General features: G+C 39.9%; 2 protein-coding genes across 6 annotated transcripts; one reads left to right on the top strand and one right to left on the bottom strand.

Annotated features, from left to right (window-relative positions):
* On the top strand, nt 1–10331 carry khdc4 (KH domain containing 4, pre-mRNA splicing factor). Of its 5 annotated transcripts, none has more exons than XR_009062870.1 (14): nt 1–171; nt 414–594; nt 691–819; nt 2464–2543; nt 2629–2681; nt 2757–2923; nt 2990–3201; nt 5017–5077; nt 5143–5203; nt 5292–5623; nt 5686–5832; nt 6133–6214; nt 9271–9356; nt 9872–9934. XR_009062870.1 is itself a non-coding variant. In XM_057833263.1 (14 exons), exons 1-14 carry the CDS (start codon nt 143–145, stop codon nt 10096–10098), a joined length of 1875 nt encoding a protein of 624 aa, XP_057689246.1. In that variant the 5' UTR covers nt 1–142; the 3' UTR covers nt 10099–10331. The 5 variants fall into 5 exon arrangements, 3 of the variants coding, with proteins under 3 accessions (XP_057689246.1, XP_057689247.1, XP_057689248.1); XR_009062871.1 differs by having other exon boundaries at nt 9875–9933; XM_057833263.1 differs by having other exon boundaries at nt 6105–6214; nt 9872–10331.
* Nucleotides 5523–26013, bottom strand: LOC130914257 (NADH dehydrogenase [ubiquinone] flavoprotein 1, mitochondrial-like). The gene is made up of 10 exons (XM_057833272.1): nt 25808–26013; nt 25567–25643; nt 23668–23838; nt 23423–23606; nt 18178–18367; nt 15881–16093; nt 14507–14673; nt 12373–12454; nt 12163–12308; nt 5523–12099 (listed from the first exon to the last, which is right to left on the bottom strand). The coding sequence occupies exons 1-10, from the start codon at nt 25877–25879 to the stop codon at nt 12004–12006; spliced, it is 1398 nt and encodes a 465-aa protein (XP_057689255.1). The 5' UTR covers nt 25880–26013; the 3' UTR covers nt 5523–12003.
* Between the last annotated feature and the right edge of the window lie 1742 nt (nt 26014–27755).

Here is a 27755-nt window from a genome sequence, read left to right on the forward strand (position 1 = left end):
TAGACATATAGCCTTCCATGTATGATATCGATGGTTCCTTGCCTAGCTTAGCTACTGTACTATCATACGTGTGCTAGATATAGGACAAGAGATTGATCTCGCGTGTTTTTACACAGCGAAAGACAAACTTTTCAGGACATATATGTCATTTGGTGGTAGTCAAAACGGCGGGTGAGTTTGGCGTTTGCGTTGTAATAACGGCTTGTATTCCGTAACCCAGCCAGCTAGTTTATGTAATCATGGAGGACTCTTGGACCGTGTTAGCTCTTTGTAGTTCTGTATATCAGACGTCTCAGAAAAACTGTATTTACACTGCGTTTTTAGCTATTATTTTATATTGTTTTCAAGTAGAATAACATGCACAAACTCCGCGTGGCTGTTTATGGCTAAAAGTCGTTTTGTTGTCCTCCTAGCCGCCGCGCGAGCAAGTGGGACCAGCCGAGTCCCGACCCCGGTGCTCCGGGGGAGGCTGAGGCGGCACCCACCGGGGCTCTGGACGCTGCTGCCGCCGTGGCCGCCAAGATTAATGCCATGCTGGTAGCGAAGGGTAAACTCAACCCGTCGCAGATAGGCGCACCTGGGCCTGTTGATAAGGTGCACGACAATGCTGCAAAGACAAAATTAGTTGCTGTAGGAAGTGAGTTTTGCCAATTAACTTTGAACCTTTTCTATGCATTTCTTCCATGACAGATTATGGGCGTGGGGAAACCTCAGGTAGCACCCAAGGCCAAAGATGACCTAGTCGTGGCAGAGGTCGAGATCAATGATGTCCCAATCACATGCCGGAATCTCTTAACACGAGGACAGACACAGGATGAGGTGTGAAATCTGATTAGTTAACTCCTTGTCAGCCATTGACGGCCTTAGACGTCCAGTCCATTTTACCCGGGAGGGTTGGCAGTGATTATTCGCTGGAAGCAAGAGTCTCCAGAGGCTTTGGCCTCCAGTGAATGTTTCAAACTCATCTTTGTTGTAGCCTGCATCGTAGTAATGGTTTCATTCGGAGGGCCAATATGTCTGCCATTTAAGGCTGCCAAAATTAATCAACAACTAATGGATTACAAAATGAAAAGTCATGTGCTGCAACGATTAATCAAGTAACTCGAGTATTCGATTAGATAAAAGCTTCAAATCAAATTTTGCTGCTTCGAGTATTTGTTTAATTAGAGTCGTGTATATTGGTTTGTTTTGAAAAGTGTCTGCATTTAGTTTTATTGATTTGGGTGGATATACTGCCCTCTGGTGGCAACAGTGAATATGGCATAACTCATTTAACATGGCTGAATCCAGCTGCTTCCTGTTAAGACCAACATAAACTAATGTTTTTTCATGCATTTGTAATTTAGTTTATGAGTATATCTAACTGTCGTTTGCAAAAACATGTGTTTGAACAATTTGTTAAGAGTAAAAAAAGAAAAAAGTTAGCCAATTGTTCTTTTGTTGTACTTAGACCCTCAACTATTCATTTTTTTTAAATACCATTTGAGGCTAAGCTCAGTTATTTTCATTTATTTTTAAATGAAAGTGCAAATCTGCATTGTTTGAACTAAGAAACCCTCAGGATTTTATTTGTCTCCATATTTAATGCTCTTTTGGAAGTGCAATCTTAGCAAGCCTTTCTTTTACATCTCCTAAAATTGATTCTGCAAGGCATTCAATGTTCCTAATCCGATTACGCGATTATTCGAACTAATTAGTTGATAGATTAATCGACTACTAAAATAATCGATAGCTGCAGCCCTAATTTTGATTGTCAAAGAATCGTTTAGAAACATTGGTGACCTAAGAACTGTTCAAATCCGCTTTTTTGAGCATCTTAGTAATAATCTCTAATATTTTCATTATTCTTAAAAAGAGGGGGACAGCAAATTATATATATTCAGTTCTAATTTTTGTTTTAAATTGACACAAAAAGGGGAAAATAGTAAATATTTTTGTTAATTTTTTTAAAGCTGTTAGTTTATCCCTTTATATTGTAACTGACTATTTTGGGTAATTGAAAAGAAAACACCTTTATATAATTAATTTTTCATTATATTATTTTCATTTAATATGATTTAAATAAATATTTTTTTATAATATATTTTTTAACTATTATTGTTCTTTTTTAAATAAATACATCTATGAACAAAATCAATACCAATAAAATTAGAAATATACTCTGGCTATGGCCCCCAGTAACACTCAAAAAAAGTCTTTATAGTTGTTTTGATTTCGGGAGTTCTTGATTTTTGCACCAGCGAAAGTTTGTTTCAATTTTATTTGACCAAAAAAGATGAAATTAGAGCACAGAATTGACTTTCACGGGCCACACAAAATGATGTTGTGGGCCGCGTCTGGCCCCAGAGCCTGTAGTTTGATACCAGTGATACAACGAAATGGTCCCATTGCTAATATAGCTAAAATCATTACAAAATAAAAATAATACATCAGTGAAATCTGATTAATAATTTTAATTTCCAGATCAGTAAAGTGAGCAGTGCTGCGGTGTCCACAAGGGGGCGCTACATGACTGCAGAGGAGAAGGGCAAAGCGCCACCAGGGTGACAAAACTTACTTCTTGTCCTATTGTTAGTTGCTATAAGTCATTATTTACCTCTCAACACAGCTTCTGCTCTTTCCTATCAGGGATCGGCCTCTGTATCTTCACGTTCAAGGACAGACGCGAGAGCTCGTGGACCGTCAGTACTTGTCACATGTCAAATTTCTGAAGTTACTCTGATCTACTTGAGGTGTTCATTTCATTGCGCTTTTAGGAGCTGTAAACAAAATCAAGGAAATCATCACCAACGGAGTAGTAAAAGCCGCGACCGCTTCCTCGTCCGTGTCTTCGTCTTTTTCGTCCACTGCCACATCAGTGACCGCTTATCCGCAAGGACCTCCGCCGTCGCTGCCCCCCATGAAACCACACTTCCAGACCGGGGTACGACCGATAACGTGCTAAAATGTCCGGTGGCGGTGTAATTGTACTTGCGGCACGTGTCCACAGATGCACTATGTTCAAGATAAGACTTTCGTGGGCCTGGAGCACGCCGTCCCGGGCTTCGCTGTTAAAGAGCGGGTGGAAGGTCCAAACTGTTCATACCTGCAGCACATCCAGGCGGAGACGGGAGCCAAAGTCTTCCTTAGGGGTAAAGGCTCGGGCTGTCTGGAACCGACGTCCGGAAGAGAGGCTTTTGAGCCCATGTATATCTACATCAGGTGGGGATCATTCACTCGTTTGAATCAATACTTAACAGACCTGTCACAAATGTGAAATGCATCATATAGTATTGCAACATTTAAAAATGCTTATGTGAAGATATATAAATTATCCACTAGTACTTGGCAGTGGTTTTAGCATAATTTCCTAGACAATAATATTAACTCATTAGGTGGCATTGATGTTGCTAGACGTCCAATCCGACTGGGCGGGCTGGCAGTGATCGTTTGTTCGTTGCGTTATTAATGCATCGCTTAGGGCACGGGTCCCCAAACTACGGCCCGCGGGCCGGATACGCCCCGCCTCCACATTTGGTCCGGCCCCCTGAACAATACCAGAGAGCATTTTGATTTATTTATTTATTTATTTTTTTTTTTCCAATAGTGTTATTTCCTGGCTTTTTTTCTGAGAAGAACCCAGAGAGGGTTATTTGGTTATTATCTATTTAATGAATAGTGTTATTGTAGGAAAGCCCCATGGCATGTTTGTGCTTTAGTTTAATTGTTACTATGCTGGTTAACAGGTTTTCTTCCAGAATGTTCCCGTATTTGGCTGCATCCATCTTCCCGTCAATTTTAACCATCTTCCCTGTCCCTGCTGAAGAAAAGCAGGCCCAATGCTGCCACCACCATGTTTGACAGTGGGGATGGTGTGTTCAGGGTGATGAGCTGTGTTGCATCGTTTTGCATTGTGGCCAAAAAGTTCAATTTTGGTTTCATCTGACCAGAGCACCTTCTTCCACATGTTTGGTGTGTCTCCCAGGTGGCTTGTGGCAAACTTTAAACGAGACTTTTTATGGATATCTTTGAGAAATGGCTTTCTTCTTGCCACTTTTCCATAAAGGCCAGATTTGTGTAGTGTACGACTGATTGTTGTCCTATGGACAGACTCTCCCACCTCAGCTGTAGATCTCTGCAGTTCATCCAGAGTGATCATGGGCCTCTTGGCTGCATCTCTGATCAGTTTTCTCCTTGTTTGAGAAGAAAGTTTGGAAGGACGGCCGGGTCTTGGTAGATTTGCAGTGGTCTGATGCTCCTTCCATTTCAATATGATGGCTTGCACAGTGCTCCTTGAGATGTTTAAAGCTTGGGAAATCTTTTTGTATCCAAATCCGGCTTTAAACTTCTCCACAACAGTATCTCGGACCTGCCTGGTGTGTTCCTTGGTTTTCATAATGCTCTCTGCACTTTAAACAGAACCCTGAGACTACCATAGAGCAGGTGCATTTATACGGAGACTTGATTATACACAGGTGGATTCTATTAATCATCATCGGTCATTTAGGACAACATTGGATCATTCAGAGATCCTCACTGAACTTCTGGAGTGAGTTTGCTGCACTGAAAGTATAGGGGCCGAATAATATTGCACGCCCCACTTTTCAGTGTTTTATTTGTTAAAAAAGTTTAAATTATCCAATAAATGTTGTTCCACTTCACGATTGTGTCCCAGTTGTTGTTGATTCTTGACAAAAAAATTAAATTTCATATCTTTATGTTTGAAGCCTGAAATGTGGCGAAAGGTTGCAAGATTCAAGGGGGCCGAATACTTTTGCAAGGCACTGTACAAGTCTTTCTATACGTGGTTCCCTTTAAACAATGACTTTAAGTGGTTGTTTTGTTTATGCACCGCGACCTTGGGTTTTGTGGTGCCTTATGACAGCCTTTTTTTTTTTTTTTTTTTTTTTTTTTAATCAGAAATATAGTATGACCAATAAATGGTGGTAGAAAGTAATTATCGTATTAAAAAAAAATTAGACCAGCATGAGTTGAAAGGAAGTCAACGCTTACCACATTTTTGATGTTCCTCTCCAGCCATCCCAAACCTGAAGGTCTTGCAGCAGCGAAAACATTGTGTCAGAACCTTCTTCAGACTGTAAGTAGCACCTTCAACCACTTCTTAATGTATCATCATCATGAGACTTTTTTTCCTCTCGCTAGGTCCATGCAGAGTATTCCCGCTTCCTCAGTCAAATGAACACGATGATGCCATCACAGCAAGGTAAATTATTTTAAAAATCAGATTAACAGACATCCATAGCAGTCACTGTCACTAAAACATTATTCGCTGCGCTGCAATCTTCTCTCAGGCTTCCCACCACCCCCAGTGATGAACGGGATGCCTCCGCAACCTGCTTACTACCCACCAGCTGGTTTCCAACCAGGCTACCCCATGCCAGTGCCCCCTCCTCAGCACCAGCCTCCACCCATGCCCTACTCCATGCCCCCTCCCATTCCTCCGCCCGCACCCCCCAAGGTTGTCATGCCTCAGTTCCCGCCCACTCCCGGTCCTCCCCCGCCACCCCCCAATATAGCCCCGCCTATTTGTCCGGCTCCGCCCGTCACAGCTCCTCTTCCGACACCTATTCCGCCTCCTGTTCTTTCTTCCGTTCCTGCTCCTGTTCCTGCTTCAGTTGTTCAGGTAAAAGTAAAATTATATTGGCACCAAACTTCGGCTACAACGCATTTCCTTTCTCAACACAGACAGTTCCCCCGGTGACCTACGTCCCATCGGCTGTGGCTCCGCCCAAAGTTCTGCCTCCTCCGTCGATGACGACCAATCCAGCGCAGAAACGACGCTTCACTGAAGAAGTACCTGACGAGTGCGACAGTAACCTTCTCGGCTATCAGGTAAGCGACACATACGACGCGTCATTCGTTACTTTCGATATATTTTTATTGTTTTTCCCTTATAATACTGACGAAACATCCTGTGTAGTGGTAAAATATATCTATACACATGTATTAAATTGTGTCATGTCTTAAATTGTGACCCAGGAAAATCTCGGTCACACACGGTAAGAAGTAATAAACGCCAAAAATGACACTTAGTTGATACTGTGGCCAGTCGCGTCATGTTGAGAATGTCTGCTAACGGTGCCTGTGTGTCTTTCTGCTCATAGCATGGACCCATTCATATGACTAATTTAGGTGCAGGCTACTCCGCTGGCAGCCCCGAGACAGCAGGACCCCCAGTGACGAGTTCCTCGGGCCTGCCGAGTGAGAGGGACGGGTATGCAGTATTCTAAGAATCTGTAATCTTTTAATCTCCGATAGACTTCACTATTAGTTGATGGGAAACAGGGCACAGGGCTGCTCCATAGGGGGCCTATTTTCAAAACTTAAAAAGTCAAATATTTTCAAAACCAAAGCCGCTAGCGACCTAAAACCAAAACAGGCACCTCCCTTAGGCATATATGAGTCTAGATGAGCAGCGGCATCAAAAAATTCAAGGTCGTTCCCTAAAAAAATCCTGATTAATTATTTTTGATATAAGTATGACAAAACTTTAAATGGCTATAAAATTCTCAGATTTTACAGTACATGCAAAAAATTACCAAATGCAGAGATAATCACCTATATTTTCAGGATCATTAGCAATATTTACTGTAACATATGGCGGAAAACACAGACAAGACTGAAAAATCAGTTTCTGCTCTTGCACCCTTCTTTAAAATAAACTGCTGTTTTTTAAAGCCAAAAGAACTGTTGTGTTTGATAGAACAATATGTCTATATGCTGCCATAGCGGATTCATGGCGCATTAGGCCCCCAAACTATTTTTAATTTGTCCGTTTTACCCTGGAAATTCCCGTTTACAGACGTTGCGCAACCACTTTTGTTTCAACCCAGCCATAAAAAGAAGCTAAGTAATTATATTTCTTATTCAAAATGTCTGTCATTTTTAGCTTAGAATCATTAATTGATGTATAATATTTCATTAAAAAAAACAAACTTTAAAATATTAGTCACTCGCATATTTTAAAACTTTTAAACAAATTACGTCACAATGAAAAAAATGGTGTCTCTAAAAAAGGTCATGGAGATCTACCTCTTAACTATGCCTTAATTGGAATTTTTTTATTTACTGTCACATTTTCCCCGATATGTTAGATGATAAATAATTGATCCAAACACAGAAAAACAAAAACATTTAAAAGGGCAAATATATGAAAAAGAACATCTAGACCACTCCTTGATGTCTGCGATTTCTGCACTGCGACCCTTGTTATATTACCATGTTTCACCCATAAAATCTCCCAAAAACCTGGCTTTGGCCATTCACATCTGTGTCTTGACACTCGATGATATATGCTACATAGAGTTTTTGGATTGAAACAGGGTAAGTATGTGATAATATCTCGTTAAAATCATGGCGTCTTTAATCCTGCTCTCGCGCGCCGTGCTCACACCGCCAGTTAGGGCTTTGCTATTTTTTTTATTTATTTATTTTTTAAATGCCCTCCTGTTCAAAATTTTTATTCCCCCAGAAAATTTAGATTTTAAGCTTTCCAATGATGTATCACACATGAATATTGGACAATTTTGAAATTTGGCCAAATTGGGGGTCTCAGAGCGGAACTTCAAGTCATCTGTTTTCCGCCATATATAAGTTTTTGCACAAAATAACAACTTACATTTTTATTTAGTGCAATTTTGATGTTAGTTCTCAATAAATCACTCAATTTTCACATTAGAAATTTAATACTTGAGGAAAGTATGCAGTTACCTTAATTTTACTCAACAAGAGCAAATTTTGCATTTTTCTACATACAATTACAACTTATTTAGGTTGAATTCCGATGTCACTATTGCCTCAGCACGTCTTGATGGCTATCTGGTTCTCGTCGTTTTTAGATTGAAATGTTATAAAATAAAACGCGTTAAAGCCGATTTTTTTTGTATGGGCGCAAAAAGTCTGAAAAACTTTTTTTTATTTTTTCTGAAAAAATGGGCATTTGGCTAAAAATTACCTGATTTATCTGAATGTAAAGTTACGCTATTGTGTATGGATACAAAATCCAACCTAGCGGCCATCACAAAACAATGACCTTTTTAAGTTGAAAATTTTTGTAAACAAATGCGTAAATCCCGGAATTTCTATAGATATGAACGTAGACAGTCTAGAATCTTGGTTCAAAGCAAAAAAACGGGCAGTTATCATTCATTTTAAGTAAATATTTCAAGCTAAAGTTAAGCAATTTTTTTCCCATTCATTTTAATCAACTTGAATCCTCGACCAAACCACTCTCGAGACACTCCGGCCTGCTTGAATGCATTAAAATTTTCGTCCTGTTTCCACCTAAATCCGGCATTAGAACGCAGCGAGTTTATCACAGTGAAAGCTGCCGCGGCGCTCTGCCTCCTCCGGGAGGCCGTTACACATAGTCTGTAGGAGCTGTCTTGTCAACTGATGGTGAAGTCTATGCATCTACAGTGATCCCTCACTTATCGCTGTTATTAGGAACCAGAACTGACCGTTTACATTTATTTTGTGTATATAATAGTATTATATCAATAGCTCTATATAAAACCCTATAAATGCATACGTCATCATTAGAATTTGAAAGAATAGTTTGAAACATGAAGATATTAATAATGTAAATATCATACATAGAATAATGTATAAATATTATAAATACGTATTATATATTCATATAAATATAAAAATATACATAAAATAATGTATGAATAAATAAAATACGTACTGTATATTCAATCTCTCACTCACGATACGTGTGTGTAATTGTGCATACAGACATAGATATGAAAAAGTGTACATAAATGTTTTTAGAACTCTTACTTATAACAAGATTAAAAAATCATGGATGCACCAAGATGCAAAAGTTGAGCCGCGAAATAGCGAGGGATAACTGTTTATCTTTTAGAATTATTTTTCCTCTTCCCTTTTTTCCATATTACACATAACAGTAGTTCATATTTTACTGTACACTTTCAAATTCTTTTAATTTCGGCAATTTTAGTTTTTTTTAATGGATTTTTTCTTTACAAATCACTTTTTGACAAATTGTAATAATTGAATACTATTGTTTTAAATCATTTTTAAAAACACAAACACCATTTTTATTTGCTATTATAATTGTTATGTATAATTTTGGTACCGTGCTACACTTAATTTTACGGTAGCATTTTTTTTTTTTTTTTTTTTTTCAGTAGACATGCATTATTTCAGAAATTTTACTCAATGCACCAATTAACATGATGTGATTTTTGTCAAAGATCAAATGCAAATGTATTGTACTTGAAATTGGCTGTTTGTTTTCTCCAGTCGGCAGCTAATGCCTCCACCGATGATTCCCGTAAATGGCGCCAGACCTAAGATGGAGGAGAGAAGGCCACTTCAAGGCCCTGTGGGTAAGTACATTACATCACATTTCAAATCCCCCTGTCAGGAAAAGTTTAATTTCTCCCCCCCCCCACTTCAGTAATTTTACTTAAAATTTAAAAATGTCTGCAACGGATCAACCTCAGCAAAGCGTTGACGATATCGATGACTCTTCCAGGATTCTCCCGCAGTGCCTAAAAACCTCCAAATAGCTCCAGTCTCTTGTCTCATTCTGATGACATCATCATCCCTGTGCCGTGTTGGCCTCCCTCACTAACGAGCCTCTCTCCTGTTTTTGTGTTTTCTCTTTTTTCTCTGTTTTTCCTTCTCTTCCATGTCACCCCTGGGGGGCGGGGGGTAACGCCGCTTTGACGCCATCCTGCCGCGCCATTGGACGCCCCCCCAACCAACCAATGGCGGCTCTGGGATGCCCCGCCCGTTCTCTGCCGTACTAATGTGTTTCTTCCGATTTTGGATTGTTTTGAAATGTTGTTGCTGCTGTTTTTTTCTTGTCTTGTCTTTTTCTTTCCCTGAATTTCCCCAGCAGAACCTGCAGGAAAGAGACTAAAAACAGGCTTGGTTGCATACGCCGGCGACTCTTCTGACGAAGAGGAAGACCACCCGAGCGCCAAAGCCTCAGGGTCAGGTAACCCGGGGGGCTCACCGTCGGCCTCCTTAGAATGGATTCAGGGGTACCGCTGCCCACCCCCGCCTCCGCCTCGAGCTAAAGCGCAGTCACAGCAGTCCATGCCCTTCTGGATGGCGCCGTGAAAATACGCATGGACGACTTGTAGCTGTTTTTTTTTTTTTTTTTTTTTTGGTGAGCATAAATCTGTACAGTTGAATTTTAGGACTGACATGATTGGATGGTCACATGAACAATGACAGATTGCGAAAATTGGAATATATTGTCTTTGTGAAAAAAAAAAAACATGGACCCTACTTTGTTGGATGAACAGTTTTTGAAGTTATGTTGTAAAATCAGACTAATGTATTGCTTAAATAAAGCATCTTAAATTAAACCGCCTGTTATTTTGTGTGTGTGTGTCATTAATATGGCAATCATTCACTGCCAGGCCTCTCAGCCAAAATGGATTGGACTTCTGTTGCCAACAATGGTAAAGAGTTAAGAACTATCGATTATTTAGGTGATCTATAAATCTATCAAGTAGTTAGTTCGAGTATTGGGATTATGAAGATTTATTGCGTTGCAGAATAAATTTTAGGATATATGAAATAAGTGTTTATGCTTGGCATAGTATTTATTTTGGCTTGCTAAGACTACACTTGCTAGAGCATGAAATGCAAATAAAAATAAAATTCCCGAGTGTTTCTTCAAACTATGCAGAATTGTCCAATCCAAATGAACGATCCAGTCAAAATGGACTATGACCAATGATTTCAAGTGCCTGAGACAGGACATAAAGTCTTAAATAGCATTTTTATGTGAATTAAAATATTTTGAGACAATTCGACTATAAACAAAAATTGGGCAAACCGCAGATGATGAGAAATTTGTTTTTTAATCTGCCATTTAGCCCACCTGTCATTATAGTGCTCTAGAGCCTCCAGCTGGGTGATGATGTCAGCAGAGTAACAATTTCAGCTTATTTTGAATCCAGCCCAATTAAGAGAGCAGCAAAATGTCATCATTGTTTCAATCTCCAATATTTTTACAGGATATTCTTTTTATCTAAGTATTTTTCCCCAATTGCTAAATAAATGGTATGGTCATGACAAATAACAGTATTGTGCTAAATGGAATATGAAATATTAAAAAATGCATTTACTCAGTACGACAAGGCAAAATTACTGCATATTGGTCAAAACTGCCGACTTCTTAAACCTCCCGAACGGTATTTTATGCCACTGGAGTTAGTCCGGCTTTTGTCATTTCCCGGCTTCGGAGACAGAGGAAGAGTTTCCCGGCTTCGATGACAGAGGAAAGAGCGTAAACAAAACAGAAGGCATGACAGCTAGGCAACATGCTAAATCAAACCGAGCTGCTTTCCAAGCCTTTTCCTCATCTTTCGAAAACGAGAAATCACACAAAACTACCCCGACTCATGTCACACACAGTGGTGGGGTTGATAGTCTTTTCCGATTGGCCAGCCGCTGGCAGCAAGCAAGTTTCGGCTTGTCGTTCTGCTGTAGCCCTGGCAGGCAGGCAGTGCTGGTCACCGGGATGCAGAAGGGAATGAACGAAAATGGCACATTCTCAGTGGACAAATCGGCCGATGTCGGAGCGCGTGGCTGCCCGAGCCCAAGCCACGAAGAGGACCGAGGGGCCTGGAAGTCTGGACACAATCGAGAGCCGGGGTCCTGAAGCTTGTTAGTCTGCTGACGTCACATTCGCCTTCTTCTTCAATCCGAGACAGTGGCCGGAGGTCATCATTTTTGTAGCGCGGGATTTAAAAAATGGAATAAATACATCGATTGCTTCCACACACATCCAAGCGGTCCATTTCATTCAGTAGCATAAAATACCGCGTGTAATATGAAAAGCATGCTTTTTTTGTGTCACAGGCACTTTAAGGCCACAACGACCAGTCGTAATTCGTGCAGGAAAGGGTTAGAAATTTTTTCTTCCATTATCAGGGGTGTAAGAAATGCCTCATTTGCATACTTTAATACTTTCAGTACTTAAAAAGAATTTCAACAATAAAGTACTTGGTTTCAGATCATCTCAATTTCCGTTTGCCTCGGAGCATTTTTCTTGTTATGCTGAGCGATGCGTGCCTCCATCTCTGGACGAAAATGGCGAATCAGTCCCTGTGGAAGTAGAAAACACAATTAAGATTTCTCCCAAGCTTTTTATGTGTCGTATCAGCTCACCTGCACAGGCCACGCGGCTCCGTCCCCCAGAGCACAAATGGTGTGTCCTTCTATCTGCTTGCTCAGCTCCCAGATCATGTCAATTTCGGAATTGGCAGCTTTGCCTCGCACGAATCTCCACATCATTCCGTTCATCCAGTCCACGCCTGAGGAGCGAGTTCACAAAGATCTTTCTTTGGAAAAACCTTGCATAGTTTGACGCTTGCTCACCCTCTCTGCAAGGCGTGCACTGGCCGCAGCTTTCGTGCTTGTAGAACTCGATCAGACGCGCGATGGCTCGAATCACGTCCGTCTGCAAGGACGAATAAAACAAAAGAATCATATCTCACAAGAACATTTTCCTCTTCAGTAAGATGTTCTTGCAAGTTTAATAATGGCTGTTTTTTTTTTTACTGTTTTAACAAATAGAACAAAACTTTCAAATGCTGTGATTAGAAAAAAAACAAACTTTTTTTCCTTTTTGTACCGAACCCGTACCAGACCGTGACCCCTGTACTGACATACAGTGGGTCAAATAAGTATTTAGTCAACCACCAATTGTGCAAGTTCTCTTACTTGAAAAGATTAGAGAGGCCTGTAATTGTCAGCATGGGTAAACCTCAACTGTGAGAGACAGAATGTGGAAAAAAAAAAAAAGAAAATCACATTGTTTGATTTTTAAATAATTTATTTCCAAATTAGAATGGAAAATAAGTATTTGGTCACCTACAAACAAGCAAGATTTCTGGCTATCAAAGAGGTCTAACTTCTTCTAACGAGGTCTAACGAGGCTCCACTCGTTACCTATATTAATGGCACCTGTTTTAACTCATGATTGGTATAAAAGACACCTGTCTACAACCTCAGTCAGTCACACTCAAAACTCCACTATGGCCAAGACCAAAGAGCTGTCGAAGGACACCAGAGACAAAATTGCAGACCTGCACCAGGCTGGGAAGACTGAATCTGCAATAGGTAAAACGCTTGGCATAAAAAAATCAACTGTGGGAGCAATTATTAAAAAATGGAAGACATACAAGACCACTGATAATCTCCCTCCATCTGGGGCTCCAAGCAAGATCTCATCCCGGGGCGTCAAAATGATAACAAGAACGGTGAGCAAAAATCCCAGAACCACACAGGGGGACCTAGTCAATGACCTACAGAGAGCTGGGACTACAGTAACAAAGGCTACTATCAGTAACACAATGCGCCGCCAGGGATTCAAATCCTGCACTGCCAGACGTGTCCCCCTGCTGAAGAAAGTACACGTCCAGGCCCGTCTGCGGTTCACTAGAGAGCATTTGGATGATCCAGAAGAGGACTAAGAGAATGTATTCTGGTCAGATGAAACCGAAATAGAACTTTTTGGTAGAAACACACGTTCTTGTGTTTGGAGGAGAAAGAATTCTGAATTGCATCCGAAGAACACCATACCCACTGTGAAGCATGGGGGTGGAAACATCATGCTTCGGGGCTGTTTTTCTGCAAAGGGACCAGGACGAATGATCTGTGTAAAGGAAAGAATGAATGGGGCCACGTATCGAGAGATTTTGAGTCAAAATCTCCTTCCATCAACAAGGGCATTGAAGATGAGACGTGGCTGGGTCTTTCAGCATGACAATGATCCCAAACACACAGCCAGGGCAACAAAGGAGTGGCTTCGTAAGAAGCATTTCAAGGTCCTGGAGTGGCCTAGCCAGTCTCCAGATCTCAACCCCATAGAAAATCTGTGGAGGGAGTTGAAAGTCCGTGTTCCCCAACGACAGCCCCAAAACATCACTGCTCTAGTGGAGATCTGCATGGAGGAATGGGCAAAAATACCAGCAACAGTGTGTGAAAAGCTTGTGAAGAGCTACAGAAAACGTTCGGCCTCCATCATTGCCAACAAAGGGTACATAACAAAGTATTGAGATGAACTTTTGGTATTGACCAAATACTTATTTTCCACCATGATTTGCAAATAAATACTTTAAATATCAAACAATGTGATTTTATGTTTTTTTTTCCCCACATTATGTCTCTCATGGTTGAGGTTTACCCATGTTGACAATTACAGGCATCTCTAATATTTTCAAGTGGGAGAACTTGCAAAATTAGTGGTTGACTAAATACTTATTTGCCCCACTGTACATACCGAACCATGACTTTGGTGTACAGTTACACCCTCACTGGGAGAACTTGCACAGTTAGTGGTTGACCAAATACTTATTTGCCCCACAGTACATACCGAACCATGACTTTGGTGTACAGTTACACCCTCACTACAATGATTTTACAATAAATTTAAGACCATTTAAGACCTTTATTACACGGATTTTACTTCAATACTTTTTAAGGCTCCTTAAAGAGCCGCAGTATTTACCGACTGATCCATGACGATAACAGCGGCTGTGCCGAGGGCGCTTTCTGCCCGCACGAGGTCATCGAAATCCATCAACACGTCATCGCACACATGCCGGGGGATGATGGGAGTGGACGAACCCCCGGGGATCACCCCTAGTAGGTTGTCCCAGCCACCCTTCACTCCTCCTGTCACAATTCATATTAAGGTTGCAGTTAGCACAAATAGTTTCTCTCCGTGTTCACAAATATAAAACAACTGTGTTTGTGCTATGTGAGAATAAACAAATGTGTGTTTTAGTCAGCTGCTGACTGCTATAGTTCACCTGAACCCTTTCACGTAAGTATGACTTGTTTTTAATCTTGACGGTGCTGGACGTTCAATCCATTTTGACTGAGAGGGTCGAATGAACATTCAGCCAAAATTAACTTCACATTGGCTTTGATGGAGAAATTGGAATGTGACTTGACTGAATAAAAAACAGATTTACTACATATCTGATCTAAAATGTGCTTAGTTTGGTTTAAAACTGGAGTTACACCAATATCGATACTAGTACCGGTCCCGACAAGGCACTAAAATGATGTCATCGGTACCTGGGAGCACTAAGATAAACAACATGCTAAATTGCCAATGCTCTGCAATATGTACTATTGGAAATCTAGTTTCCCGGTCCAAGATGGCCGGAAGTTGTGCACACAAAAGAGCCCTTCCCAAGATGGTGATGGACATCTAATCGTGTAGTGTCCAATAGTCATTCTGCTGTGAATTTCAATGTTTTTATCACTAGTAGACATCCAATCCATGAACCTTCATTCGCTGCCACCCTTCAAATGGATTGGTCATTTAACGCTGTCAAATGCAGCCAAGGAGGTAAAAAAAAAAAAAGTTCTTCCTCTGGTCAAGGTGCACCTTCCCTCCAATTTGTTTATTATTTGTAAATGTCCATGAACAAACATTTACAGTATTTGCTGCCATCTTTCCACTCCAAACAGATTGAAATCTTGTGCTGACGGTAATTCTTGCAGGAAAGAGAAATTATTAGAAAATTCTGTTCTTCCTCTGGCCAAGATACAACTTCCCTCCAATTCGTTCATCACTTGTAGACGTCCAATCCATGGATGTCAACGGCAGACAACGAGTTAAGCAGGCGATGATAGTATATACTTTACAGTCAAGTTAGTATACAGCATTTTTTTATGAAAAGATTAAAAAAAAAAAAAAAAAAACACAGAATATTGGTACAGCATCTTTCAATACCACCAGCCACGTGTTGGAATCGGGAGCCAAAAAATGCTACCTTTGCAAAACTAGTTGAAACCATTACATCATCAACCCACAGCTCGTCAGTGCAGAGGATTCTGGGATTGGTAACGTGGACTGCTGAACATGTACCTGCGTGCCTTTCAATCAGCTCCCTGAGTGGGATGGACATCTCTTCCTCCACAGTGCAAGGTGTGTTCACGTGGCCCGAGATGTTGAACAGCTTGGTTCCAGAGTTCCTCTCCCTGCCAAAGCTGGCGAACCAAGCTCCGCCCCTGCGACATATGGCAGGTGCCACGGCGATCGTCTCCACATTGGAAACAGTCGTCGGGCACCCAAATACTCCTATGTAGAGGGAAAAAATACATTATATAAAATAGATAGAATAGAAAGCGTTTATAGTCATTTTACAGAGTACAACAAAATGTAAAGCTTCGCCATAATGTGCACCACAAAAGACAAAGGCAAAAATACAATAAGGCTAATATACACTGTTACAGTGTACGAAGATTGGGAATAAAGTGAAAAAGTAACTAGCAATAAGTAGTGATGTACAGCAGTGGTAATATAAGAGCGCAACAGTGGGTATATGACAATTTACAGTACTCATATAAGACGGAAGATGGCTGGCCTGATATGAGTTTGTGCATAGATTAGGGCTGTCAAAATTATCGCGTTAACGGGCGGTAATTAACATTTTAAATTAATCCAGTAGAAATATTTGACGCATTTAACGCACATGCCCCGCTCAAACTGATTAAAATGAAAGCACAGTGTCATGTCCATTTGTTACTTGTGTTTTTTGGTGTTTTTTCGCCCTCTGCTGGCACTTGGGTGCGACTCATTTTATGGGTTTCAGCACCATGAGCATTGTGTAATTATTGACATCAACAATGGCGAGCTACTAGTTTATTTTTTGTTTGAAAATTTTACAAATTTTACTAAAACGAAAACATTAAGAGGGGTTCTAATATAAAATTTCTATAACTTGTACTAACATTTATCTTTTAAGAACTGCAAGTCTTTCTATCCATGGATCGCTTTAACAGAATGTTAATAATGTTAGTGCCATCTTGTTGATTTATTGTTATAATAAACAAATACAGTACTTAAGTACAGTATGTTGAATGTATATATCCGTCTTGTGTCTTATCTTTCCATTCCAACAATAATTTCCAGAAAAATATGGCATATTTTATAGATTGTGATTAATTACGATTAATTCATTTTTAAGCTGTGATTAACTCAATTAAAAATTTTCATCAAAAATTTACCCCACTATCATTGATAGCTGCAATAGATGTAAACAATCACCCGCTGATCACACACATATGTTTTGGTCTTGTCCTAACCTCACTAATTTTTGGCGGCAGATCTTCAACACACTGGAAACTGTATCTGGCACAGATCTGGGGGAGGACCCATGCATAGCACTTTTTGGTTGCCCTCCTCCATTACCCGTTTTATCAGCACCAATACGCCATGTAATTGCCTTCACGACTTTACTAGCAAGACGGCTTATTTTACTCAAGTGGAAACATGCAAATCCCCCATCATACAATAGTTGGCTCAAAGAGGTTTTGACTCATCTGAAGCTAGAGAAGATAAGATTCTCACTATCTGGAAGGGGAAGTACCTTCCAAAAAACCTGGCAGCCCTTTAAAGACTACTTAGATGGACTCACGATTTCTCAAGAAAGCAACTAAAAGCCTTGCCCCCCCACCCCCACCTTCCTCTTTTATTTTGTTTAAATTATGTAGTTTAGTTAGTTAATACGTCATCTTACTTCTTGCTCATTATAATATCAATGTTATCTATGGTAACGTTGAACTATTAAGGTTTTTTTTTGTTTTTTTTGTTTTTGTTTGTTTGTTGTTTTGGGGTTTTTTGTTGTTGTTGTTGTCGTGTGTATGTGGGTCTTGCTGTATTTTGTTTTGTTAGTGATGTATGCATGGTCTGTGTAAAATAGATGAAGAACCTGCTCACAAAACAGCCAATCACAACTCTGGAATTGTGTCAGTCTAAACGTTCACTCTTTGTTCGTATACCAGATGACCATGCTAAGATTAATAGATCTGTTATTTTTGTTCTGGCTGAGATGTACTGCATTAAAAAATTCAAATAAAAAGATGTATACAAAAAAAATTTTCATCGGTTGACAGCATTAGCATAGATATTGATGTAACAGTGCAAAAATGCTATAATGTAACTGTGCAAATATTGCATATGCTGTACCCCGATTATGCAGTAGCCAGATTTAGACAGATGGCTCAGAACATATAATGTAGTGACATACATATGACAATGTTGTGGCATTAGCGGTGCAATAATAGTGACATTTCAGAGCAAACAAGTTCTGTTTGATGAAAGCTCTTGGTGAATAGTGAATTCCTCATACAAATTCAAATATTATGTTGTGCTGAGGTCACCTATGTCTGCAGGAAAAGGTGGTTTGAGTCGCGGCTTTCCTTGTTTGCCCTCCAGCGACTCGATGAGCGCCGTCTCTTCCCCGCAAATGTAAGCGCCGGCACCCCGCATGACAAACACGTCAAAGTCGTACCCGGAGCTACACGCGTTCCTCCCGATGAGCTTGGCTTTGTAGGCCTCGTTGATCGCCATCTATGTTGAGAGACATTTATGGCATGGGAAAACGAGCCAGAACGTTCACAGATTCCGACATTAAAAGGGAAAACTGTTTTATTTGGTAAAAAATTGAATGTCTGTAACCACCTCTTTTGTACAATTTTCTGATTGATCAAACGTTTGTGAAAATAGAAACCTGTCGATCTCTATTTGTTCCCGAAATTCTAATTTTCTTTACCAAAAAACAAAATGCAGTAGTATTTTGCTTTACAAAGGAAAAACATAAGATTTAAGGAAACTGATAAATTATTTTCTAGAAAAGAAAACTACAGTGGTACCTCGACATACGATCGCTTCAACAAACACACGATCTTTTCGAGATTTGACTCGCCATTTGTTTCACATCCAAAGACATGCTCGAAATATGATTTATGCCAGCGCTGCAGTTTCTTTGTTTCCCCTTAAGACGGACGCGCGGCGGATTTTCTTGTTAGAGGAATCAACATGGGTTCCAAGAATGTTCGTGCAGGTGGTGAAAAAGCAAAAAAAGGTGATGCTTACAATTGAAATGAATATGGAAATGATAGAAAAATATGAGCGTGGTCTCCGCATCCGTGAACTGGCTTGATAATACGGCATTGTCTACTCTCGACGGCCTTCCTCCGACCTCCGTTCGCTAGTCTTTATAAGTTCATTCATTCATTTTCCATGCCGCTTATTCCTCACGAGGGTCGCGGAGGTGCTGGAGCCTATCCCAGCTAACAACGGGCAGTAGGCGGGGGACACCCTGAACTGGTTGCCAGCCAATCGCAGGGCACAAGGAGACACACAACCATTCACGCACACACTCATACCTACGGACAATTTAGAGTGTTCAATCAGCCTACCATGCATGTTTTTGGGATGTGGGAGGAAACCGGAGTTCCCGGAGGAAACCCACGCAGGCACGGGGAGAACACGCAAACTCCACACAGGAAGGCCGAAGCCCGGGATTGAACCCTTGATCTCAGAACTGTGAGGCAGATGTGCTAACCACTCAGCCACCGTGCCAAGTTTATAAGTTAAAGTGACAATTATTATTGTGGTAACATCGCCAAATAAATCATCAGCTTCGTCAGGTTTCTAATCATTTATTCCATCTACTTGTGCAACACAACACGCCTACTGTCTGCCGGAACTGAGCAAAGTATACAAAGTTAAAAGCAGTGTTGTTAATAACGACGTTACAATATAACGGCGTTACTAACGGCGTTATTTTTTTCAGTAATGAGTAATCTAATTAATTACTTTTCTCATCTTGGCAACGCCGTTACCGTTACTGAGGCGTGCGTTACTATGCGTTACTAAGTTAGTTGAATAAAAAAAAGTCTGAGAGAAACGGACTCACGGGGACGAGAGCAGAGCAGGAGTGGGGAAGACGCCGTTCCAACCGCGATGCTAGGTGGCTCCATTGCTCCAATAATACCTGACTGCAGCCATAGCCGACAAACTACGCCCACATGACACGGTAGATATCATATTATAAAACTAGATGCAAATGACAGACTGCACTGCCAACATGTTTTAAGGACTACGTGCGTTTGTAAACAGCCGCCATCTTAAAGCAGTAGACCTCTCAGGAAGGCTCTGATGTAGAGATCCTTCCTAGCGAACCTAAGTAATTTTTTAAAATCTAAAATGCTTCTAAATCGGCAAAATCTTAACTTAAATCTATCTTTAAATGATGAAACAGTTTTAAAACTTACACATGTTTAAAGTAGACAGAAGGCAACTAATGCAATAACGGGAGAAATTTTAACAACTTTAACGATTGATTCACAACTTTAAATGACTTCCACACATAGCAAAGGTTACTAGCTAGTTATCGCAATACCCTTGCGTCTAGTTAAGTGGAGGGTAAAGAATTGGGCTAGGGCCAATTGTCCCCCAAACACTTTAAGCTTCACATTGTGTGACCTGTGTGTTTTTTTTTTTTTTGTTTTTTTTTTTTTGAGAAAAAAAAATATCACTAGTTACTTTGCCAAGTAACTAATTACTCTTACATTCAGGTAACTGAGTTACTAACGCAATTACTTTTTGGGAGAAGTAATTTGTAACTGTAATTAATTACTTTTTTAAAGTAAAATTAACAACACTGCATGGCACTAAATGCGTTAGTAGACAGCCGCCATCTTAAAGCAGTAGACTTTTTAGGACGGCTCTGTTGTAGAGAACCTTCCTAGCGAACCTAAGTAACTTTTTATCTAAAATACTTCTAAATCGGCAAAATCTTGACTTGAATCTATCTTTAAATGATGAAACAGTTTTAAAACTTTCATATGTCGAAAGTAGAGAGAAGGGAAGAAATGCAATAATGGGAGCAATTTTAACAACTTTTAACAGTTGATCCAGGGTAAAGGGTAAATTAGGGTAAAGAATTGGGCTCGGGCCAATTGTACCAAAAACCTTCACAAAAAACTTCACATAGTGTGGCCAATGTTTTTTTTTTTTTTTTTGAGGGGAAAAAAAAAAAAGTAATTATCACCAATTACTTTGCCAAGTAACTAATTACTCTTACATTCAGGTAATTGAGTTACTAACGCAATTACTTTTTGGGAGAAGTAATTTGTAACTATAATTAATTACTTTTTTTCAGTAAGATTAACAACACTGGTTAAAAGTAAAAACTCCTATCTCACTGTCAAGTCAGCCACGCGATGCGTTCAGGTACACCACGCAAACACATTCACCACATTAGAACTCGATTTGTTACTTTATTACAGTTATTATTATTACTATTGTTATATTATTATTAGTTTGCTTATTCATGATTTATTTTTTTTGCTCTGTGTAATTGCTATTTGCAATGGTAGCAGCAGTATTTATTAAAAATTTAGTGTAGGTTTTCTGGCTTTGGAACAAATGAATGGAATTATAATGTATTGCTCTGCGAAAATCAACATACAACAATTTCGACTTACAAACAAGGTCCTGGAACGAATTAACTTCGTATGTACAGGTAGCACTGTACTAAATTATATCAGGTCTAATTGTTTTTTCTACACATCTTAATACATTTTAATGCTGGACTAGCTTTAATGTGAGCTTTCACTTAACAACAATTAAATTAACTGACTAAATACACTCACAAGGGAAGGAGAGTGAGTAATAAGGCCATCAAGCGGTCGAAAAAAATATTACATGGTGACTACATGGAATGTCACTCTTTCCCACATTAACTTAACAAAGAGTGGCATACATTACAATTGCAAAAATTATGATCAAGTATAAAAATACCCAACAATGCACATAATAATGACCACTCAATTAAAATACCCCTTGGTTGTTAATGATGCTCAATTACACAATCAGAATGTATTTATAAATATATTTACATAATGATTTCATAGCTGAAATGTATTATATAATAAATTGTTCCTCAATTTGTCCTTCGTTCTTATGCCAAATCTGTTGGCAGTCCGGTAACACTAACATGCTGTTTGTTGAGGACAAGTGAAGGTTGTTATCAAAATAAAAGCCTAATCTGTTTTTTTCCCAATTTTGAAACTTATGATCCACAGACCACCCAACTTCAAGTCAACATTTCTCTGATATGAAGCCCACTATCAGTCAAAATGGAAAGGAGGTTTATCAATGAGTAAACTTATGAGTAGTGCTGCAACGATTAATCGATTAACTCGAGTAATTCGATGAGAAAAAAGCTTCGAAACAAAATTTGCTGCTTCAAGTATTCGTTTAGTCAGAGTGGTGTTGAAATGTCTTTTTTTTAAGTGTTTGAATTTAGTTTTATTGATTTAGGTGGCTACACTCCCCTCTACTGGTAACAATGACTATGACATACCTGTAACTCATGTAACATGGCTGAATCCATCTGCTCCCGGTTAAGACCAACATAAGGTAAGTTTTTGTTAGACCTAATATTTTTTTATACATTCATAATTTAGTTTAGAGGTATATTTAGCCGTTTTTTTTGTGGGAATATGAGTTTGAACGAATTGCTAAGAGCATTGTAAAAAAAAAAAAAAAAAAAAACCTTAGCATTTTCTGCCATTCAAGCTAGTGGACTTTTGCTATCCAAGTTAGCCAATTGTACTTTTGTACTTCGATCCTCATTTAGTTACTTTTTTATACAATTTGGGGCTAAGCTCAGGTATTTACATTCATTTTAAAATGAAAGTGAAATTCTGCAGTTTTCAAGAAATATTTTATATCTCCTAAGATAGATAGATAGATAGATAGATAGATAGATAGATAGATAGATAGATAGATAGATAGATAGATAGATAGATAGATAGATAGATAGATAGATAGATAGATAGATAGATAGATAGATAGATTTATTAACAGACTCAAGGTCCAAACCACAACCACACAATACAAGGGAACAAACCATACAAAATTAAAAACAACATAACAATAAAAGAAGGTAAACTACAGTGATACAAAAATTAGGTCATCTATTGGCCCAGACTTAAAAGGCACCTATTCCAGTGCTTCCAGAACAGTGACAAGCAGCGAGTAGAACTATGCAAAATGTTTGTCAGGCCCCAGACAATCACATTTTCAGAACATTTCAAACGATGAATAAAATTAAACATTAGCACCCTTAGAAGGGCCTGGAGAGTATTCACCCGAGCAGATACATTTCAGAGGCACTGCACCATCTGGGCCTTTTCAGCAAGATTCTCAAAGAATCATTGTATGCGCCACTTGCAGTCTCTGAAAACTTGTCTTAGTGTAATTTGACCACAGATGCGCAGTGTAGAGGGGAGTACAATAAGCCTTGAACAGGGCGAGCTTGACCTTATCAGAGCATGGACCAAATTTTCGAGAGAGAACATTGGCTTGGACATATAATGAGCGACAGTGTCGCAATATGTCCTCGTTGTCAGTCAGAGTGTCCGTGAGCAGATGACCAAGGTATTTTACCTGACTACAGGACTTTAAAACTTGACTAAAATATATCTGCAATGCATTAAATGTTCCTATTCCGATTACTTGATTATTCAAACTAACTAGTTCATCGACTTAAGGACTACTAAAATAGCTGCAGCCCTACTTATGAACACTGCAATTTTTTTCAGTGCATACCTGAACATTGGAGGACTCATTGTAGAACTCCCCTCTAATGTAGATGTACGCAGCCCTGGCGCCCATAGCCCTCCCCGCAATCAGGCAACCCTCCAGCAACTTGTGCGGGTCGTGACGCATGATCTCACGGTCTTTACAGGTGCCGGGTTCGCCTTCGTCTGCGTTCACCACCAAGTACTTGGGCCTAAAAGAAAAACAGATGTGTGTGGACTTCTTCTCTTATACCTGCATATTTGTGTGTTTACCTGCCATCACTTGGTTTATTCATGAAGCTCCACTTCATACCGCTGGGAAATCCAGCCCCACCTCGGCCCCTCAGGCCGGACGTCTTTACCTCACTGATGATCCAGTCGGGTCCTTTGAGGAGAATTTCCTTGGTTTTGTACCAGTCACCTCGCCTCAGGGCTCCTTTCAGACTAAAGCAACAAGACAAAAACTCATTGCCTGTAATGACAACTATAGACATCAAATTCATTTAAAGTGCCTATCACAGCAAAAAGCATTTTCATTTCAAAATTCACGCGGTATTTTATGCCCTTGAATGAAATGGACCGCTTGGATGTGGTTGGAAGCAATCGATATATTTATTGTTTTTTTTAAATCCCCCGCCATTAAAATGAGTGACTTCCGGCCAGAGTCTGGATTGAGGAAGAAGTCGAATGTGACGTCAGCGGACTAATCATCTTCACGATACCACCATAAATATAGTGGACAGAAGGACTGCGGATTCAGCTGATGTTGCGGATTAATTCGTTTATTTTTCGCATTACACCAGCCCAATGTGCTGCAGGCTTTTGTTGCTGCACCAGGGAGAAGTGTGTGAGCCTTTTTGGGATTCAAAAAGATCCTGCTCACTGCGAAGAATGGACAAAACAAGTCCGACCACTGTGGGACCATTGGACGGACAAGGAAGTGAGTAAGCAACGTGTTTTATAGTATGTCAAATACTGGGATCATGGCACACGTTTTAATAAGGAAGTTGCTCGCATTTTGTGGGTGACAATGCTCCCTGCTCACCAAAAAGGCGGGAGTGGCCGCCTCCCTTGGCCGACGACCGGCGGCTTGTTGCACACCATGGTCGCTGGCCGATGAGTGCCCGTGCTCGAGCAGAAACGCACTCTTGTCTGTGGTTCTCGATTGTGTAGAGACTTAGACCCCTCTCGGCCCTCTTCGTGTGCCCGCTGAGAAAGCGTTATCCTTGGCTTGGGCTCCAGCAGCCATGCGCTTCAACGTCGGCCAGTTAGTCCACCAAGAATGCGCCATTTTCGGCGTTCAATGACGAGCCGGGGGCTGGCTGACCGGTAAAGACAATTACCTCAACCGCCGTGGGTGACATGGGTCGGTTTAGTTTTGTGTGATTTTTCGTTTTCAAAAGGTGGGAAAGCTGCTCGGTTTGGGTTAACATGTCGCCAAGCTTTCACGCCTCCTGTTTTTTTACGCTCTTTCCTCCGGAGAGGGGAAATGACAAAAGCCAGACTAACTCCGGTGGCATAAAATACATTTCAGGAGGTTTAAGAAGTTGGCAGTTTTGACGATTATGCAGTAATTTAGCCCTGTCCTACTGAATAAATGCATTTTTAATGAAATATTCCGCACAAGACTGTTATTTGTCATGACCATACAATTTATTTATCATTTGGGGAAAAATACTCAAGTAAAAAGAATATCCTGTAAAAATATTGGAGTAGAGACCGACCGTGATGACAGGAAGAGCTAAACGGCAGACTCATTTCTCATCATTTGCAAGTTGCCAAATTGTTGTATATAGACGAATCGTCTCAAAATATGACACCATAAAAAAATCTTAAATAGCAATTTTATGTGAATTAAAATTATATAAACAACATTCACGATCATTCAACAATCATGTTTCAATTCATCGATTAATTGCAAAATTTGTCAAAAGGAGTGACCTATCAATCTTAACAGGTTTATCTGTCATATTTGTATGTCTAAAAACATATTGGCATAGAAAATTGGAATTTGGGGCACAGATGAATATGCCCCACATATTCTGCCCAGCAACAGCCGCTCAGTACAATGTCTACAAGTGTGTTTAGCTTATTCTTTTAATTTTAAACTAGAAGGGATGGCTGTGAGTTGAGGCAACTTTGGGAGCATCTCCAAGCAGTCAGTACGCTCACCTCCAGTCATGTCGGCCATATAAATTCGTGAAAATTCGGTCTTCGTCGTTTAGAGGTCCAAACTTGCTCTTTTTTGGCTTTAACACAGGAAGGAATGTAAAATATCATGACAGTATTTGATGTATATTCATACAGACGCATATAAAAAACCATTTAAAATAATAACTATACAAGTTTCAAAGAGTAACACACTCAACTGCGTCGTAAAAATGCTAAATATACGATTTTGAAAAGCCTGTACCTGAGACTGAACTGTAGTACAGTAGGTCACGTGACGCCTCAAGGTAGTCCACAATTTTCGGGAAATTAACATTCTGAAGAATTTTTCACTTGTTCAATTTGTGTATTTTTTTTACACTTACTTGACTACAAAAGCCAAAGACGAAAGTTAGCGAAAGGTGGCTTCTTCTGCTCATTAGCGTAAGAAGATTAAAGGCGTTTACGTCACTTCCGGTCACGGACCACTTCACGGTCTTCACCAAGACAACGGTGTAACGCAACGCGTTAGAATCTCAAAGACTATTCTTTTCTTAGTTTGACCAAAAGTTCCATATTTCATACGATTAATCTCCTTCCTTGGTGTATTACTAATGCAGTAATAAAACTAGTGAAGTCATACATTGCGCATTCAAAACAAAATTTTCAAGCGGTTACAGCCGTAGCTGTCAAATAATTTAGCCAGTATCCCCCCTAAATTCGTTTATTTAAATGTATTCCATCATTTTATTTTATTTTTATCTAGATGGCTGACATTAAAGCAACACTAGGTAACTTCTCAACCCTCATTAAATATTTTCACATTTATGGTATGTCGACTGACAACTAGTTGAATGACACCACCGGCACTAGTTAACTTTGAGGAGGGTGGCAGGAACCCTGCCACAGAAAAAAAATCTACAAATGTGCTGGCTGCTTTACGGCATACGCTTTTCCCCATTCGTTAAGCCGATGCGAACGCTGGCACAGCAACAATAGAGACAAAAAGTTATGTCCGAGGAGACTAAAAAAGAGAAGCTGCTAGGATGAGTCAAGAATTGACATTGGCCCGGTTTTCACTTGCTGGCGAGAACCCCCCCAGCGTCAGCGCTGACGTGTTCGGATGTAGGGGGTTGGAGGCAGGTGGGGTAATACAGTAAAAAATCAAATGTTTCTATTTCCAACATCGTCAGAAATGTCATTTAATTCATCTGCAGGCAACCATTAGATGAGGATTTTACAACACTGTGCGCTCATGCGTTGGTCCTCATGGAAAACACAGTTTTCCTTCCGGCAAAACACTACCGCTAAAGTTACCTAGTATTGCCTTAACGGTTCAAGGCGAACCTGCTGCTCTAAAACTGAACTGTTTTCATATTAATCACATAATTTTGGCTTCACAACTAAAACTCAAACTAACGTAACACATAAACTACCTTCCGAGTTTTTATCGGCTTTGTCATTCAACAACCGTAATTTCCTGACTGTAAGCTGCTACTTTTTCCCTTCATTTTGAATCCTGTGGCTTATTTGCTGATTTGGGTTAATAGGCAACACATGCCTCCTAGTATGCATTCCAGCGCTACAGATGTAAGTAACAATCAACATTCATGTTCTGTGCTAATTATTTATTCAGTTACTGTTCGTTGTTTCGTTAATGGCTTGTTATGGTATTTGGCAACACTTTGACAGTGGCGTCATAAGACTGTCATAATTATGACATGACACTATCATGGGCCATAGACTTCATAATGCATTATGAAGTTTATGCATGGGCATTACTGAATGCTTATGACAGATGTCATTATGAGTCATCCGGCAAATTTTGCTACTAACTCCATTTATGTCCAGTTTGGCTCTTTGACATCCATTCAAAAGTGAGATAATTTGCCAGATAACACTAAATTACATCTGTTATAAGCATTCATTAACGCTAATGACAGTATCATGTTATAGTTATGATTGTGTAATGACAGTTTTATGGCGCCAATGTCAAATAGTGTTACCAAATACCCTAACTAGCAAATAATGAATGAAACGGGAACAGTAATTGATTAGAACAGAACATGAATTTTGTTATTTACATCTGTGGCACTGCAATGCATGCTAGGAGGCATGTTGGACGACAAGTGTTGACAGCAGGTGGCAGAAGAGGTTGAGTGTCTCCCCCAAGGGAGCAGTGATGGCCAAATGAAGCTTCTTGAAGCAATAAA

Source organism: Corythoichthys intestinalis, chromosome 4, assembly GCF_030265065.1.
Source record: "Corythoichthys intestinalis isolate RoL2023-P3 chromosome 4, ASM3026506v1, whole genome shotgun sequence".
Lineage (NCBI taxonomy): Eukaryota > Metazoa > Chordata > Actinopteri > Syngnathiformes > Syngnathidae > Corythoichthys > Corythoichthys intestinalis.